Source organism: Mauremys mutica, chromosome 8 (assembly GCF_020497125.1).
Source record: "Mauremys mutica isolate MM-2020 ecotype Southern chromosome 8, ASM2049712v1, whole genome shotgun sequence".
NCBI classification, from domain to species: Eukaryota; Metazoa; Chordata; order Testudines; family Geoemydidae; genus Mauremys; species Mauremys mutica.
The window spans coordinates 53,966,135-53,981,234 of record NC_059079.1 but is presented as its reverse complement, the minus strand read 5'-3'; the positions used below and the strand labels follow the sequence as shown (position 1 = coordinate 53,981,234).

Below are 15,100 nucleotides of genomic sequence, written 5' to 3'. Positions count from 1 at the left end.
GCTGGTCCCGTGGCTCCGCTGGACCTCCCGCAGGCATGACTGCGGCAGCTCAACCGGAGCCGCCGGACCTGCGAACCGCCCGCAGCTGCGGGAGGTCCAGCCGAGCCGCGCGACCAGTGGACCCTCTGCAGTCATGCCCGCGGGAGGTCCGCTGCTCCCGCGGCTCGGGGGCGCCTCCCGGGCATGACTGCTTGGTTACCAGAGTACTTAAGTACCTCCAAAGCATTTGTTGTTTCTATTTGTAATCTATCTTCCTTCCTAGTTTGTAAGATAAACCGCTTAATTAGTTTATAGGCATTTGTATAGGTGTGCTGTGCTTCTGAAGAACTTATTGATGGAAAGCAAAGTTGAAGACATGAGTCTTGCATTTAGTTATGAAAGTGTCAATGCTTTTATGAGTTGGCAGTAGTTTTCCATTCAGTACTTGTAGCCATAGCTATGCTGGGATATGGTCCACCAGAATGTGTGTTAGGACAGGCAGGGGCGGCTCTAGGTTTTTGGCCGCCCCAAGCAGTCATGCCCGGGAGGCGCCCCCGAGCCGCGGGAGCAGCGGACCTCCCGCGGGCATGACTGCAGAGGGTCCACTGGTCGCGCGGCTCGGCTGGACCTCCCGCAGCTGCGGGCGGTTCGCAGGTCCGGCGGCTCCGGTTGAGCTGCCGCAGTCATGCCTGCGGGAGGTCCAGCGGAGCCACGGGACCAGCGAACCGTCCGCAGTCATGCCTGCGGCAGGTCCACTGGAGCCGCCGGCCGAGCGTCCCCTCCGCAGTCATGCCTGCGGCAGGTCCGCTGCTCCCGGGGCTCCGGTGGACCTCCCGCAGGCATGACTGCGGCAGGTCCGCCGGCCCAGCCTGCCGCCCCCCCGGGAAAGGGCCGCCCCAGGCAGGTGCTTGCCCCGCTGGGCTCTGGAGCCGGCCCTGAGGACAGGTAATGAGCAGATTATCTGATGATGACGTGTTGTCATAAACATACAGCTAAGGGTAGCATAAAATCCCTCTTTACCCTGTCAAGGGTTAATTCCTCTTTTATCTGTAAAGGGTTAAGAAGCTTAGATAACCTGGGTGGCACCTGACCAAAAGGACCAATAAGGGGAGAAGATACTGTCAAATCTGTGGGGGAAGGTTTTTTGTCTGTGTCTCCTGGAGTCAACAAGGAACCAGGGCAGGGAAAATGCATCTCCCTAAGCCATATCTAAGCTAAGCATCTAATATTGCAAAAATAGTAAGTGATAGCAAAGAAAATGCGTTAGGTTATTTTTTATTCTAGCTTGTGAATTTTCCCTGTGCTAAGAGGGAGGTTTATCCCTGTTTTTGTAACTTTAAAGTTTTGCCTAGAGGGGAAATCCTCTGTGTTTTTGAATCTTTTGTTATTCTGTTAAGTACTTACCATCCTGATTTTACAGAGGTGATTCTTTTACCTTTTCTTTAATTAAAATTCTTCTTTTAAGAACCCGATTGATTTGTCATTGTTCTTAAGATCCAATGGTTTGGATCTCTGTTCAGCTGTACCAATTGGTGAGGATATTATTCTCAAGTCTTCCCCAGGAACGGGGGTGCAGGGCTTGGGGGAATATTTTGGGGGAATAGGACTCCAAGTGGTCCTTTCCCTGATTCTTTGTCTAAATCACTTGGTGGTGGCAGCATACTATTCAAGGCAAGGTGGAATTTGTGCCTTGGGAAAGTTTTTTAACCTAAGCTGGTAAAAATAAGCTTAGGGGGTCTTTCATGCTGGTCCCCACCTCTGTACCCCAAAGTTCAGAGTGGGGAAGGAACCCAACATGTCTAATGAGCCTATGCCAGATCCTGAATGGAGGGTGATTTGATCCAAAAGTAAGTCTTATTTTTACACACTGCTTATTGTAATGTTCCTTCCTGAAACTGTTTGTTTAATGCTCATGGTTTGTATCCAAGACATATTTCATATACTGGCTGAAATAAACAATGTAGATGAGTCTTTAAATGTTTTTGTTTTTCATTAAAAAGCAGTGTTCTAGATTTTTATTCTTACATTTTAACATTTAACAGATCACCATTTGATGAGGATGATCTTCTCTCCCTCCATGCTCTCATTTTACCCACAAAACAAAATTGCTAGAATGTGTGACATAGCTTCCTGTTCCAGCCAGAGTTCTGTATTTAGTGGAGCTTGGGAGCACTTTACAATCTTTCAGCCCCTTGAATTGAGTAGAACACAAACTCTGATGCACTTTACAAACTCTAGGGAAGATTTTAAGTTTAGTGATGTGCTAGCACATTGAAACTTTTTTTTTTTTTTTTTTAGGCTTACTGTTGGACTTTGACTACAGGCATTAAACCCTCAGACAATTGCACCTGATCTTATACCATTTATGTCAATAGGATTTTCAGACCCTTTTTTGTTTGATAATGATCTTACATAATAACACACACTTATTTTTATACGTATGGATATCCTAGAATGTTTAATTCATACAATAATTGTAATACCTTTTTGAAATGATAGAACTGGTGGTGATTTATACTTGGTTTCAATTTGGAACTGTTAGCTTTTTCCTTTACTGCCTGTGTGTTTTAACACCATACTAGCCTACTTCTCTAAAACTGATTTCCCATGTTTCTTCTTAATGTTTTTATATCAGGTAAGACAGTTGACCACATAACAGCAAACATCCTGCTCCAGGAATCTAAAAAGCTATTGCATGCTTTCAGCTCAAGGTCAGACTATGATGGGGTACTTCCGCAGGCTTTTGCTTATGTGACTAAACTGCTCCAGATGCTTGCAGAGGTAAGCTGCATTTCAATGTACATAAGTTTTTACACTAAAACTATGGCTTAACTGAAATTTTAGCGTCACCAATCATTGACACTACAAACTTACTAAGGGTTTTCTAGTTCTTTGTTATAATGACAAAAAACATTATTGTAAACAGTGCTAGGTGGGGGTTAACAGGATATTGTCATAAGTGGTGCGTCCCAAATGTAACCCCGCTCCCACAACAAAAGTGAAGGCTTTCTGTTTATAAAAATATCCCTGATAGAAGCAAAATTCTATTAACTCTCAAAAAGAAAGTGAATAATTGAAAAGCAAGTGCATACTGCTGCTTTTTGATATTGAACTTCATATCAAATAAATACCTGTTATCCTGCATTTGAAGGTGATTTAATAAATCAATTCCAATCTTTTTTTCTCTAATTAAAATGATCTTGTAAGATTCACTTAGTTTGTGAATATGTCTGTGTATGTTGAGCGGGCTGCCCCCCTTCTCCTCCTGACAACTCAGTTTGTGATTCAGTTGTGAAGTTTCTCCTTTGTGCACTCAGAAATCCTGTATGTCTAATTTCCCTTTCCCCTCACAAGAATAAAAGTTGTTGAAAGAAAGCAGAAAGGTGACACATTATACTTGGTGGTTGTTGGACTGCCCAGTTAAAAGCTCTGGTAATTCTTATTCTGGCGCTAAGGATGAAAAATAGTATATAGGCCACAGCTGAGGAAAAGTGGTGTTTTTTTTGTTTTTTGATTTTGTTTAAATAAACAAAACAAAAAGCCGTATTTATTATAGGGGAGTAGTAACTTTGAGCCAGTTAGCCTAGCCAGGGTCCCAGGGAGATCAAAAAGAGGCTGTTAGTGTTTTGTATATTTATTTTTACAACATGAGCTGTTTTTCCTTAGATCCTTATTTCTGTTTTGCTATTGGGTTATTGAGAGGTAGTCATCAAGTTATTCAGTATAAAATGAGTAAAGGTAATCTAATTGATTGGAACAGGAATTGCTGTCTCCTACACTTCAGAATGGGAGTGACTAAGTATCTGCATGAGTTTGTTTTTATTTTCCCTATCAAATACATAATTGATTACCTAAGTTCTCTTCAGCAATGAGTTTTGCCTGAGCCTTTATCTAGTATGCTCCATATATGAATAAATTGTTGGACTCAAGTTAGGCATGATTGACATTATAGAAATTTAAAGCTCATTAAATAGAGTAGAGGAAATAGTTTTTTCTGACCTTCTATCCTAGTAGTTTGCTCTTAGAGCAACTCCTTTTCCTTTATCGGTCTGAAAAATTATCTGACAGTAGTCTTGCATGAATTATACAACCCAATACCATGGATCACTTGAGTTTTGGTTTTGACCCCCCACTCACCCAGCTAAATTTTGTCTTCTTTAGAGAAGGGCAATAAAAGTTAAAACTTAGAGGGTTCTTATTCCTAGGTTTGCCACTGATCCAGTATGACTGTTAGTATAGTATATAGCAGGAGTAGGCACTATATATACCTGTGGCACGTGTGCCGAAGGCGGCACTCAAGCTGATTTTCAGTGGCACTCACACTGCCCGGATCCTGGCCACTGGTCCGGGGGGCTCTGCATTTTAATTTAATTTTAAATGAAGCTTCTTGAACATTTTGAAAAGCCTTATTTACTTTACATACAACAATAGTTTAGTTATATATTATAGACTTATAGAAAGAGACCTTCTAAAAACGTTAAAATGTATTACCGGCACACACAACCTTAAATTAGAGTGAATAAATGAAGACTCGGCACACCACTTCTGAAAGGTTGCCAATCCCTGGTATATAGGGTTGTTTGTCAGCCTGAGATAGAATTTTGGGTTTGACTTTTTGATACACATATTAATATAAGAGATGAGTGAAGAACAATTAACAAAGACACTGTGTTGCATTTCCCACAACCACATGGGGCTTTTACTACAATGAGAAAAGATGAGGGATAGTGCTAAAGTGTTACAGGGTATGGTGAAAGTGTAATATGAGCATATACTGAAAGGCTGCCTGGCTCCTTTCTCAAGCCGAGGTCAAGCAACCAGTTAGGATGGGAAGGGGGGGAAGGCCTAAGAAACACTGCATGCCAAAGAAAAGCCTGCCCTTGGCCAGAACACAGTCTCACTCCGTACCCCTCCCATGGGGCCCAAAAGAGGTGGGACGAAGACCCCAGACCACAACCCTCCCCCCAAAACTGAACATGACCATAAGTTGTAAGGGGTGGGACCGAGGGCATGCATTGCAGGTATAGTTGGGCCTGCTAAGAAAGAGGAGGTGGGAATGGGGAACAGGGATACAGGCAAGGCTCTGTAGTATCAGAGCTGGGAAGGGGGACACTAGGAAACGGACTCTTCTGAGGTGTATATGGATATGCTTGCTTGGAACTAACCCCAATAAACATTGCATTGCCTGCACTTCGGACTTCTGGTCTTCTACTTTCTGTCTGCATGACAAGAACCAGGGGAGAGGGTGAAGGGAAAGCGCTGTAACGATGACCTTATTGAAATCATTTCAGTGGGTCTTCTCAGTATCCCCATTTTTACAAACAAAGAAAATATTTGCACACACCACAGCCTGCTGTGGTGTTTTTAATGTAGTAATTTATATGTAAAATACTTCAAATCCTCACTTTGCAGAATAACTCTTGTCAAGTATATGTGGCATTAGTGTGAAAGAAATTCCATGTCCTTGGTTTGTAACAAGTGTTGAAATCATTTTACTGTGAAAATCATGTGCTTTACATCTTTAAGTGACGATTAAACAGAATGGAACACTTCTGTTGTGCATTAATGAGCTATACGGAGTGGGGGGAAGGCGTGGGTTAAAATGTGCAAATTCAGCTTTGGAGTCTTCTATGGATGGATAGTTCAGTGGTTAGGGCACTAACCTAGGAGTTGGGAGGCTGGGTTTAGTTTCCTGCTCCACCACAGACTTCCTGTGTGACTTTGGGCAAGTCACTTAGCCTCTCTGTGCTTCAGTGCTCCATTTGTAAAATAGGAATAAGATTGACCTGCCTCACAGGGACATTTTGAGTTGTTCCATTAAAGATTGTGAGGGTCTCAGATGCTATGGTGATGAAGGCCATATAAGTACCTTTAGATATGTTGATTATTTTCAAAAAAAGAAAGGAGGGGAGGGAAAGGATCCCCATGTAGGTTTTTCTAAAGTTTTCCAACACTGTATGGTTGTCTGTTTCATGAGGTTCGGTCAGACAGTGGACAAAAATCATCAGAAGCCCTGACAGCTCTTTCAGAAAACACTGCAGGTTCAAAAATGGAAGATGTGAGGCTGCATCTGCAAACATGTGAGGAAGGCAAGTCATTGTCAAACACTCAGCTGTCCCAAGATAAAAGACATCAGGAAATCTGGTCTGTCCTTGAAAGCATTTGGAATACAATAAACCTGTACAGGTACAAAGTGCTGAAAGAGTTGGGGGCGGGGGGGGTTTGCATGCTATTGGTTGTTTCGTGTGGTTCCCCCAAACACACGCTATTTTTGGAAATTGTCTGCCTTTCCCTACAAAACTGTCCTATTAGTGATGTACATGAGTTGAGGGGTGGGGAAAAATCACATTCTAATTTTGAATGTCTTAGTAATGACATAGGAATTGTATTGAATCAGCCATGGTCCATCTAGCCGACCATGCTGTTTCTGATGTTATCCACCACTAGATGCTTCAGAGTAAGATACAAGAACCTGACAATAGGTTTATGTGGGGTAGTCTGCTCTTCAGGAAGATTGGCTTAAACTCAGACATGAGGGGGTTTTTGCCTTTCAATTTTTTTTTATTTTTATTTTTTTTTGGTTTAGGTAATCTAACTTATCTATATAAATGACCAACCATTCTTCTTTAAATCTTACTAAGTTCTTGGTCTCTGCAGTTTATAAAGAAGTGTATTAATGGTTGAATTTTTAAACAAGATGTCTGAAAATCCACATCTGGAGTCTGTTGATGCTCCAGTTGCACAAATCAAAAATGTGTGTGTCTGCACATTTTGGAGTTGCATTTTGAGACCCATGTGAAAATTTGACCCCAAGTTTATACAAGGCTATATTTACGAGGGTCCTATCAAGTTCACGGCTATAAAAAACGTGTCATGGACTGTGAAATCTGGTCTAGCACTATGAAATCTGGTCCTACTTCTATGCTAAAATGTTTGATACTCTATAAGGAAAGATATCTGTTACAAGTTTTCTAAAAATTAAAAATAAGGATTGTTTCGTTTTGTCAAATGTTTTTTTTTTTTAATTTATGGAACGGTTTTTGGAGTTTTTTCTCTTCTAATCCAACTGTACAAAATGTGCTAAAGACTAATTCTTGACAATTAAGGTCTCAGCCATAGAGTGATTGACTAATATTATAAATTTAAATAGTGAGAGTAGCTTCCCAGTTAGAAACTGGAACTAGCACTTCAGTGAGCACTTTGCATAACCACTCCAGGGTCTTTTCCATACTCATAGGAATGTGCCACTTAATTATTCTGTAAAGTGTTTTGAAAGCCTCAGCTGGAACGTCCTATGTCAACATGACATTTGTTAAAGTAACAATAAGTGATCAGAAATCTACCTTTTTAACTTACAAAACAATTGAATTGGTGGCTTCTGTTACCTGTTTAAGCACCTTATCTAAAATGCACACAAACAAAATGAAAACTTTGTACTCCTGTGTGCGTGTTTTGGACAACACTAATGTACCTGACATTTGTTTTTGACCTTATGAGACAATGTGTGTGTGTTTGTCTATGGTAGTCAAAATATAGTATTTGTGATGTTGTGCGTTTCTAGTTTTCCATGATACGAGGCAAAAAAGACTGTTTTTTAACGGCCTCTTCTGATAGAATGTTTTCTCTTGTTTTTGCCCTCATACTAGTACTGAAATTTTCCAGAAGCTGGATCACAATATCACCACCCTCACCACTGCGAAAATATCTTCATTTGAAGAAGCTTTTTTAGGCCTACAGAAACTGATGGCAGCTGTGAATAATATTCTTGCGGGGATTCGTAGGTGAGTATTTTAGCAAACCAGAGTGCATAACTTTTTTTAAAACTGTAATGTACTGTGTGCTCAGATATCTCAGAATTAGTAAAGGAGAGATATTACTGCTTGTACTTACTTGGAAGAGTGTTTCTCAGTCAGTAAAAAAAGAATATGAAGTTGTTGTAGACATTTAAATCATTAGCCATTTGGATCTCTTGGAGCAATTTCCCCCGTCCTCTATAAATTTGGGCCTTGTCTTCCAGCAATTGATGACCAGCCACTGATGTCCACACCAATGTAAACCCTAAGTGTAGACAAGGTAAGCTGAAATCTGCATTGGTGGAGCCCTGGTTTGAAACATGGATATGCTCTGGTGGCACAAATTATGTGGCTGTGCTTGTCTATCCTTAGGATCTGCACCAATACAGCTTCATCAGTTACTGAAGTCAGGGCAGATTTCCAGTATAGACAAAGCCATAGAGAAACACTTGAGGCATGACTGGCATCACAACTAGCAAGGGCTACTCTAGCAAACATATAATGCAGCTGTAATAGTGATGTCAAAACCAGCTATGTTTGATCCTGATGCTAGTAAAATCAGTCGGACTTTATGTATGGATTATTAATGGTGGCAAGATTAAGCCCTTTGTTTTTAAGACCACAGAATGACTAAAAACGCAGATTCAAAAATGTTATGCTTTGTCAGAGTATCGTCTTTACTTCCATAAGGTAATAAAGACTGTTCACCTATGAAAACAGCTAGAAAAATAATATTCTAAGGTATGTTTGGGTGTAATCATGTGATTGCTGAATTCCACCAGCAGCAGCGCAGAAGTGAGGAGGGCATGGTATGGTATTGCCACCCTTACTTCTATGCTGCTGCTGGCAGGGTGCCTGGCCAACAGCCGTCGCGTTCCAGTTGCCCAGCTCTGAAGGCAGTGCAGAAAAAAGGGTGGCAATACTGTGATTCCGCCTTAAAATAACCTTGCGACCCCCTCTCCCATTCCCTTTTGGGTCAGGACCCCCAATTTGAGAAACACTGGTCTCCCCCTTGAAATCTGTATAGTATTGGGTAAAAGCACACAAAAGACCAGATTTCACGGTCAGTGATGGGGTTTTCATGGCGGTGAATTTGGTAGGGTCCTCTATGTAGGAGGTCAGACTAGATGATCTGCTGGTCCTTTCTGCCCATTAAACTCTGAGGTGGACAAGTTGCAGCGCAAGGCATGCTCATTGTCTGACTTTTTTAATTAAGGAATTTGAATAGAATGTTTGTTTTTTACAATAAAAATGGTGGTAGTAGTAGTAAACCCCGGCCAGAAATCGGGACGCAATTGTGCTGAGCAGTGTACAGCCACAACAAAAAGAGAGTCTCTGACCAGACATGTTTGCCACAAACTAAGTAATATGAAGTGGTGGTGATATTTGTACAGGAAATGTAATAGATGTGATACTACTGTATCAATTTAACAGGGCTTGAATTTTAGAAATATTGAACACCTTTAACTCCCATTTAACTCCCTGAAAATCTTGCTTCTTTCTTTGGTGTAAAAATGGTAGCTGCACTCTTCTGGAAATCTGACCCTTAGCACACTCAGGACTGACTGGCTGTGGGATATGAAACTTTTCATTTTCAGTTTTTGAGTTTGAATGTGGCCCAGATTTGTAAGGGATGAAAGTCCATTACTTCCTTAGTTCAGTGGCCTGCGGGAAATGCACGGTGGTGTCATTACTTTTGTTAATTTCTAAACATGTACAGCACAAAATCACTATTTTAATGAAAATGAATTGGAACCAGTGCTGTTTTCATTTCCATGTTAAACAGAGATAGTTGCTAAGGGAAGCATGGACTGTTCCAAGGCAGAACAGTTCGGTAAAATCAACCACTTGAGATCAAATGTATCCCAATGCAAAAGGCCAGTTCTGTATTCATAAATACATGAAAATTGCTCATGCCAAAGAATGAGAATGGAATAGCTTCTTTTCACAGGGACTGTTCTATCTATCCATACTTTAAATTGACAAAAGAAAACATTTTACTATGTTTATCTTCTAGAAGGTTTTAAACTCCTTAGGTTAATACTCTCAGCCAGATTGTAAAGCCAAGCAAACGTACTTAAACTTTCTTTTTTGCCAGCATTCAATGCTTCATCTGTTCCTTATGCTGAAGGTTATGAAAGATATTTTAAATTCAAGGACATCTCTACAGTTGTACAGGTGCTGAGAAAATTCCATTGACTGAGGAGGAGGAGCAGGGCTGATTGTTCTGTGGAAATCTAATAGCCTCTCTCCTAAGCATATTCTAAAGCCAATTTTATATAATTTTGAAATACATACTAAAGGGTTATTTCACAGATATTTGTTAAATTTTCAGAGTTGGCTTAAAGTTTTGCATGTATTAGGGTTTATTTTGGAGTCAAGTACTTGGATGTACTAACGTAGGGCCTGATCTTGTAAATCTTTTCTCAGACTTCAAATAGTCCCACTAAAGTCAGTGGATGTATTCATACAATAAATGGTTTTCAGGATTGTGCCTCGCTGAAGTCCATAGAAAGACTGCCTTCAGTTTCACTTGGAGTAAGATTGGGCTGTTTGTGATTTTTTTCGGGAGAAGAAAAGTATTGTGCTTTATAGCAAAGAAATAAATCATCTCTATGATCTGATCTCATAAGATGCTGCATACCTTGCAGGATTTGGATTTATGAGAAACAGTATGCTTGAATTGGAAGTAAAGTTACATTAGCACTTGCCTCTAGATATTTTGTACAGCTAGGAAGTGTTTGTCTTTCAGTAACTCCACACAGTAAGACTATATTTTAATCCAGCACAAGAGAACTAAATTATTTGTATATTTTAGAGTGTCTTGCATTAGAATAGGACAGCAGTTCTCAAACTTTAGCACCCTGATGACCCCCCTTTTTTATTTAACATTTTTGGGGGATCCCCAAGCTGCCCCGCTCAGCCTTGCCCCACCTCTTCTGAGGCCCCACGCCCACTCACTCCATCCCCCCTCCCTCCCTTGCTCACTCTTCCCCCATCCTCACTCACTTTCACTAGGCTGGGGCAGGGGGTTGGGCTGCAGGAGGAGGTGTGGGGTGTGGGCTGGGGGGTGAGTTTGGGTGTGGGAGGGGGTGAGGGGTGCAGCACTTACCTGGGGTGGCTCCCGAAAGCGATCGGCACATCCCCCTGACAGTGGCTCGTAGGCGGAGGGGTGGGGGCAGAGGCAGGGGATCTCTGTGCACCACCCCCACAGTTCCCATTGGCCGCAGTTCCCAGCCAATGGGAACTGCGGAATTGGCACTTGGAGGTGGAGGCAATGCGTGAAGGATACCCTCCCCCTTCCCCCCCCAAGGGATGCAGGGACGTGCCGGATGTTTCCGGGAGCAGCATGGAGCCAGGGCAAGTAGGAAGCTGGTTCTCTGGCATGCTGGGAGGGGGAGGAATTTTTCAGCAGGGCCTGTGGACCCCCTGGAGAGTCCTCCGTGACTCCCAGGGTCCAGGGACCCCAGTTTGAGAAATGCTGGAATAAGACATCAGAAGTCCATGACTTTTTTTTGTTTGTTTTCAGTTCTGACATGATTTGCTGCATGATCATGGGGAAACCACTAACTCTCCCTAACTTTTTTACCTCACTGTAAATGTTGAGTGTTAGATTTAATGGTCCAAAATCATTTACTGGAGTTGCATCTACTTACATCAGCAGTGAATTTAGCCAAAAGTTGTAATACACAATTTGAGATGCTATGGTGAGAGACACTATATAAGTGCCAAATATTAATATCAATAGTAATAAAAACTATAGTTGGTCCAGACCAACTTAATCCTATGTAAGTTTTTTTTTTTAATTATTATTTTATTGTTAGCTGCTTTTTGTCTTCCAGTTACCATGCTGATGGGAGCACTAAAAATGAATAGATCGGCCATTCTTTAAAAATCTTAAACCAGAGAAGCATTTATGGTCCCTACAGGGGTTTATGCAAGCCAGCAGCTTCATCTAGCAAGTATAGCTAGTTTTTTAAAAGAAAAAAATGTTTTTATGCATAGTCTGGGCCCTTGAGAATTTTTATGTGAGAAACTATTATTGCCTGCATGTTTTCAGTACAATACTCTCTCAAATTGATTTTTTTTTTTTAGTAGTTCACTATTTCAAACAAGGCTTTCACAGTGAATCTGTTAACTGATCATAATGCATTATAATGGAAAAAAAAATTCACATAATCGTGTATTAAACATCTAATCCTAGACAGTGCATTTGTGGAACGTAATGGAGCATGTTTGGTTGCATTAAATGACCTGACTTTCTTAACTTGTTCTCAGTATGCTAGTAGCATCTAATGGAAAAGTGCTCTCTTTGCTTTTAATGCTTTTGAGTTGTATCTTAAAAAGTGCAGATCTAGAGATGGAAACATTAAAATAATGAAGTCTAGGATTGGAATTTCATTTCTTAAACACATGGCACCTGATTTTTCAGAGGTGTTGAGCACCTAGAATTTCCATTGACTTCAGCTGGAACTGTGGGAACTTATCTGGAAATCAGGCACATAGTGTTAAAAATACACAATGGTTCTTAACTTTATTTTAATGCCTTAATGGAAGAAAAACAACTAAGTTGGCTGGTACAAAAAGTTTCTCACTAGCAGATACAGAGTAAAAACAATTTTGGAGAGCACTGTTCTTAGCACTATGTCCTTTCTTGTGTCATCTTGCAACCAAGGTTTCTTCATATCTTTAGAAGACTGTTGCTCTCAGTTTCCTTCACTGTGGTATCAAAGTTCAGTACTAGTATATTCTGCTTCTTTCTGGAGATAATTTGTTTGCTTGTTTTATAAATTTATCAGCTCAATACACAGAGGTCACAGGGAGGAGGTGAAAGTAAGCTTCTGCAAAAAATTTTTGTTTTTTTCCGCCAAAATGGGGTGGGTGGGTGTGTCTGTTTTATGTAATGTGTGTTCTTGTGCATAGACACATGTAAGGTTTAAGTCCACACCATTGTATCAATGTGTTATTAATAAGTATGATTATGGTGGCTACCATGGACCTAATTTAGTAGCTAATGAGTTTTATTTAAAAATGGTCCAAACTGGAACATTGGATCCACCCTTTCCTCCACCAGACTGAGAAATTAACAACTAGAAAGCAGCTCCAACTGAGAACCAGTGAATTAGGCTTGTCTACACTTCAAGGGTCTGCCAATAAAGATATACCAGCAAACCCTCCTACTGAGGGCAGTTTATACTGGCAAAAAGTGCTGTTGCTAATATAGCTTATTTAGTTTGGGTAACTGGTGTATAAAAGTTTGGGATGGTTTCTAGTTCTTAAACAGGAATCCTGGAGATATATATATATATATATATATATAATACTGCCCATTGATTATTCCTGGTCTGTTCCTCACTTTAAAGCGGTCTTTATTCCTGAGGGCATTCTGTGCCAAAAAATAAAAAATTCTGCGCACAATATTTCAACATTCTGCAAGTTTTATTTGTCAATAAATAAATGCAGAGGCTCCAGCATGGCAGTGGGGAGCACAGGCCCCTGGCTTCACAAAGGTGGGAGATCACCCTGCAGTACCCCCACTCCTGGGAAACGGACTCTGTGGTGAGGCTGTACCTGACCCTGACACAGCCAAAGGCCTGGGCCTGGCCCAGAAACACCCTGGGGTCTGCACCTCTGTGCCAGGTGCACCAGGTGTGGGGCAGGCAGGCTCAACCAGGCAGTGTGAAGGGGCTCAGTGGGGGGTGAGATCCAGGTATGGGGTTAGAGGGTTTTGTGTGGAACAATCTGGGTGCAGGCAGATCAGTGGGGGGTCTAGGTGGGGGATCTGGATGCACAGAAGCTCATTGCGGGCGGGGGGTGGTTCCAGGTGCAGGGGCAATGGGACTCTGCAGGTGCTTCCAGGTGAAGGTGGTTGGGGCTCAGTGGAGGGGGTCAGTGCGGGAGTCTCAGTGGGGGAGTCTGGATGCTGGGGAAGTGGGGCTTGCTGAGGTGGGGGTCTGGGTGCAAGTAGTTGGGGGTCAGTGGTATGGGAGTCTGGATGTGGGTCTGAGGGTGGGGGTTTGAGTGCAGGGAGCTCTGGAGGGTGGTCTAGGTGCAGGGTCTGGAGGCAGGGGGTCTGGGTGCAGAGGGCTCCAGATGCAGGAGTTGAGGTTCAGTGGGGTTTGGAAATGGAGTGCTAGTGGGGGTTCAGGATGTACAGGTGGAGGCTTGGTGGTGGTGTCTGGGTATGGGAGGCCTGGATGCATGGAGGATGGGTGGGTGGGGTGCAGCTCTCCATACAGTGATCCCTCCCCCTGCAGCTGAGGAGTGATGGGGGAAGGAAGCAGGGTAGGATGCTGAACTTCCTGCAGCTGGGGGAGGTTTCTGTGGGTGGATCTGACACTACCCCAGCCATTCTTTGCAGGGGAAGAGGAAGTCCTGTCCTCATCTGCCTCCAGTCCAGCCGGGACTAGCTGCTGATCCTGGCTCAGGGTAGGAGCCACTGGTTGGTGAGTCCCCAGCCCTGTGGTGGTTTACCTCTCCATCAGCTGCTCCGGATGCCTGAAATGATGTACCTGTGCTGCTAGGGAGTGGTGCATGGCTGCTCTTGCAGCTTCCCTTTGCTTCCCTGTCAAAGTCATTTTTCATCAGGGAAGCAAAGAAATCTGCTGGGGACATGAATTCTGCACAGGCGCAGTGGTGCAGAATTCCCCAAAAGGAGTAGGTCTTGCTGCCTGTCTTTTACCTACCTTTTTCATTTCTTTCATTAGATGTGGATAGACCTTAGGCCCTAGTGCATTTCAAGTGATTGCTTAACCCACCAGTACATGCAAGTTCACTAGAGAGCTCGCCTTGATTGCATGGAAGCTTTTTTAATTAACAGAGGGTTAAGGGGAAGATAGTGGGGGGGGGGTTGTTGTTTGGTTTTTTTGTCCTCAGTTTGCAGCATGGAGCTGGTGAAGTTTCCTGAATGCATGTTTTAACAGGTGACTGAGGGCAGCTGGGGTGAGGTTCTTGTCCTCCGTGCTTCCCCCACTGCAACATGTGGATGGTAGGAAACTAATTTGATTATTTAAAACTCAGCATGACCCAAGCTGCCAGAGACTCTTCCTGCTTTAGGATACCAAAAGAGAACTGTTGAGAAGTTGTTTTTGAGAATGTATTGCAGCTAAAGCCCTTGAAAGCTATGGAACAGCATTAAGAATGGCTTCATATGTTCAGGCTGTGCCTGTTTGTTATATAACTATTTTTTCTGTACCCAACAATAACCCATTTAAACTTCAGTGTATATGTTTTTTGACTATAAAGTGGTTATTGTTCCAGATACCCGCACTTTGAGTGAGTGAGATACGGCTTGCACAGGTTGCAGCATTTAAACTTTTGATAGTTTC

General features: G+C 42.3%; 1 protein-coding gene across 5 annotated transcripts in view; it reads left to right on the top strand.

Annotated features, from left to right (window-relative positions):
• Positions 1-15,100, top strand: part of SWT1 (SWT1 RNA endoribonuclease homolog) — a 106,086-nt gene that overhangs the window by 48,723 nt on the left and 42,263 nt on the right. For 4 of the 5 annotated variants that reach the window (XM_045027093.1, XM_045027094.1, XM_045027095.1 and 1 more), the window contains 3 exons: positions 2,615-2,760; positions 5,957-6,165; positions 7,626-7,760. In XM_045027093.1, coding sequence (XP_044883028.1) covers positions 2,615-2,760; positions 5,957-6,165; positions 7,626-7,760 — 490 coding nt within the window. Of the gene's footprint in view, positions 1-2,614; positions 2,761-5,956; positions 6,166-7,625; positions 7,761-7,996; positions 8,038-15,100 lie in introns of those variants that run through there. The other variant, XM_045027096.1, reaches the window with a different exon arrangement.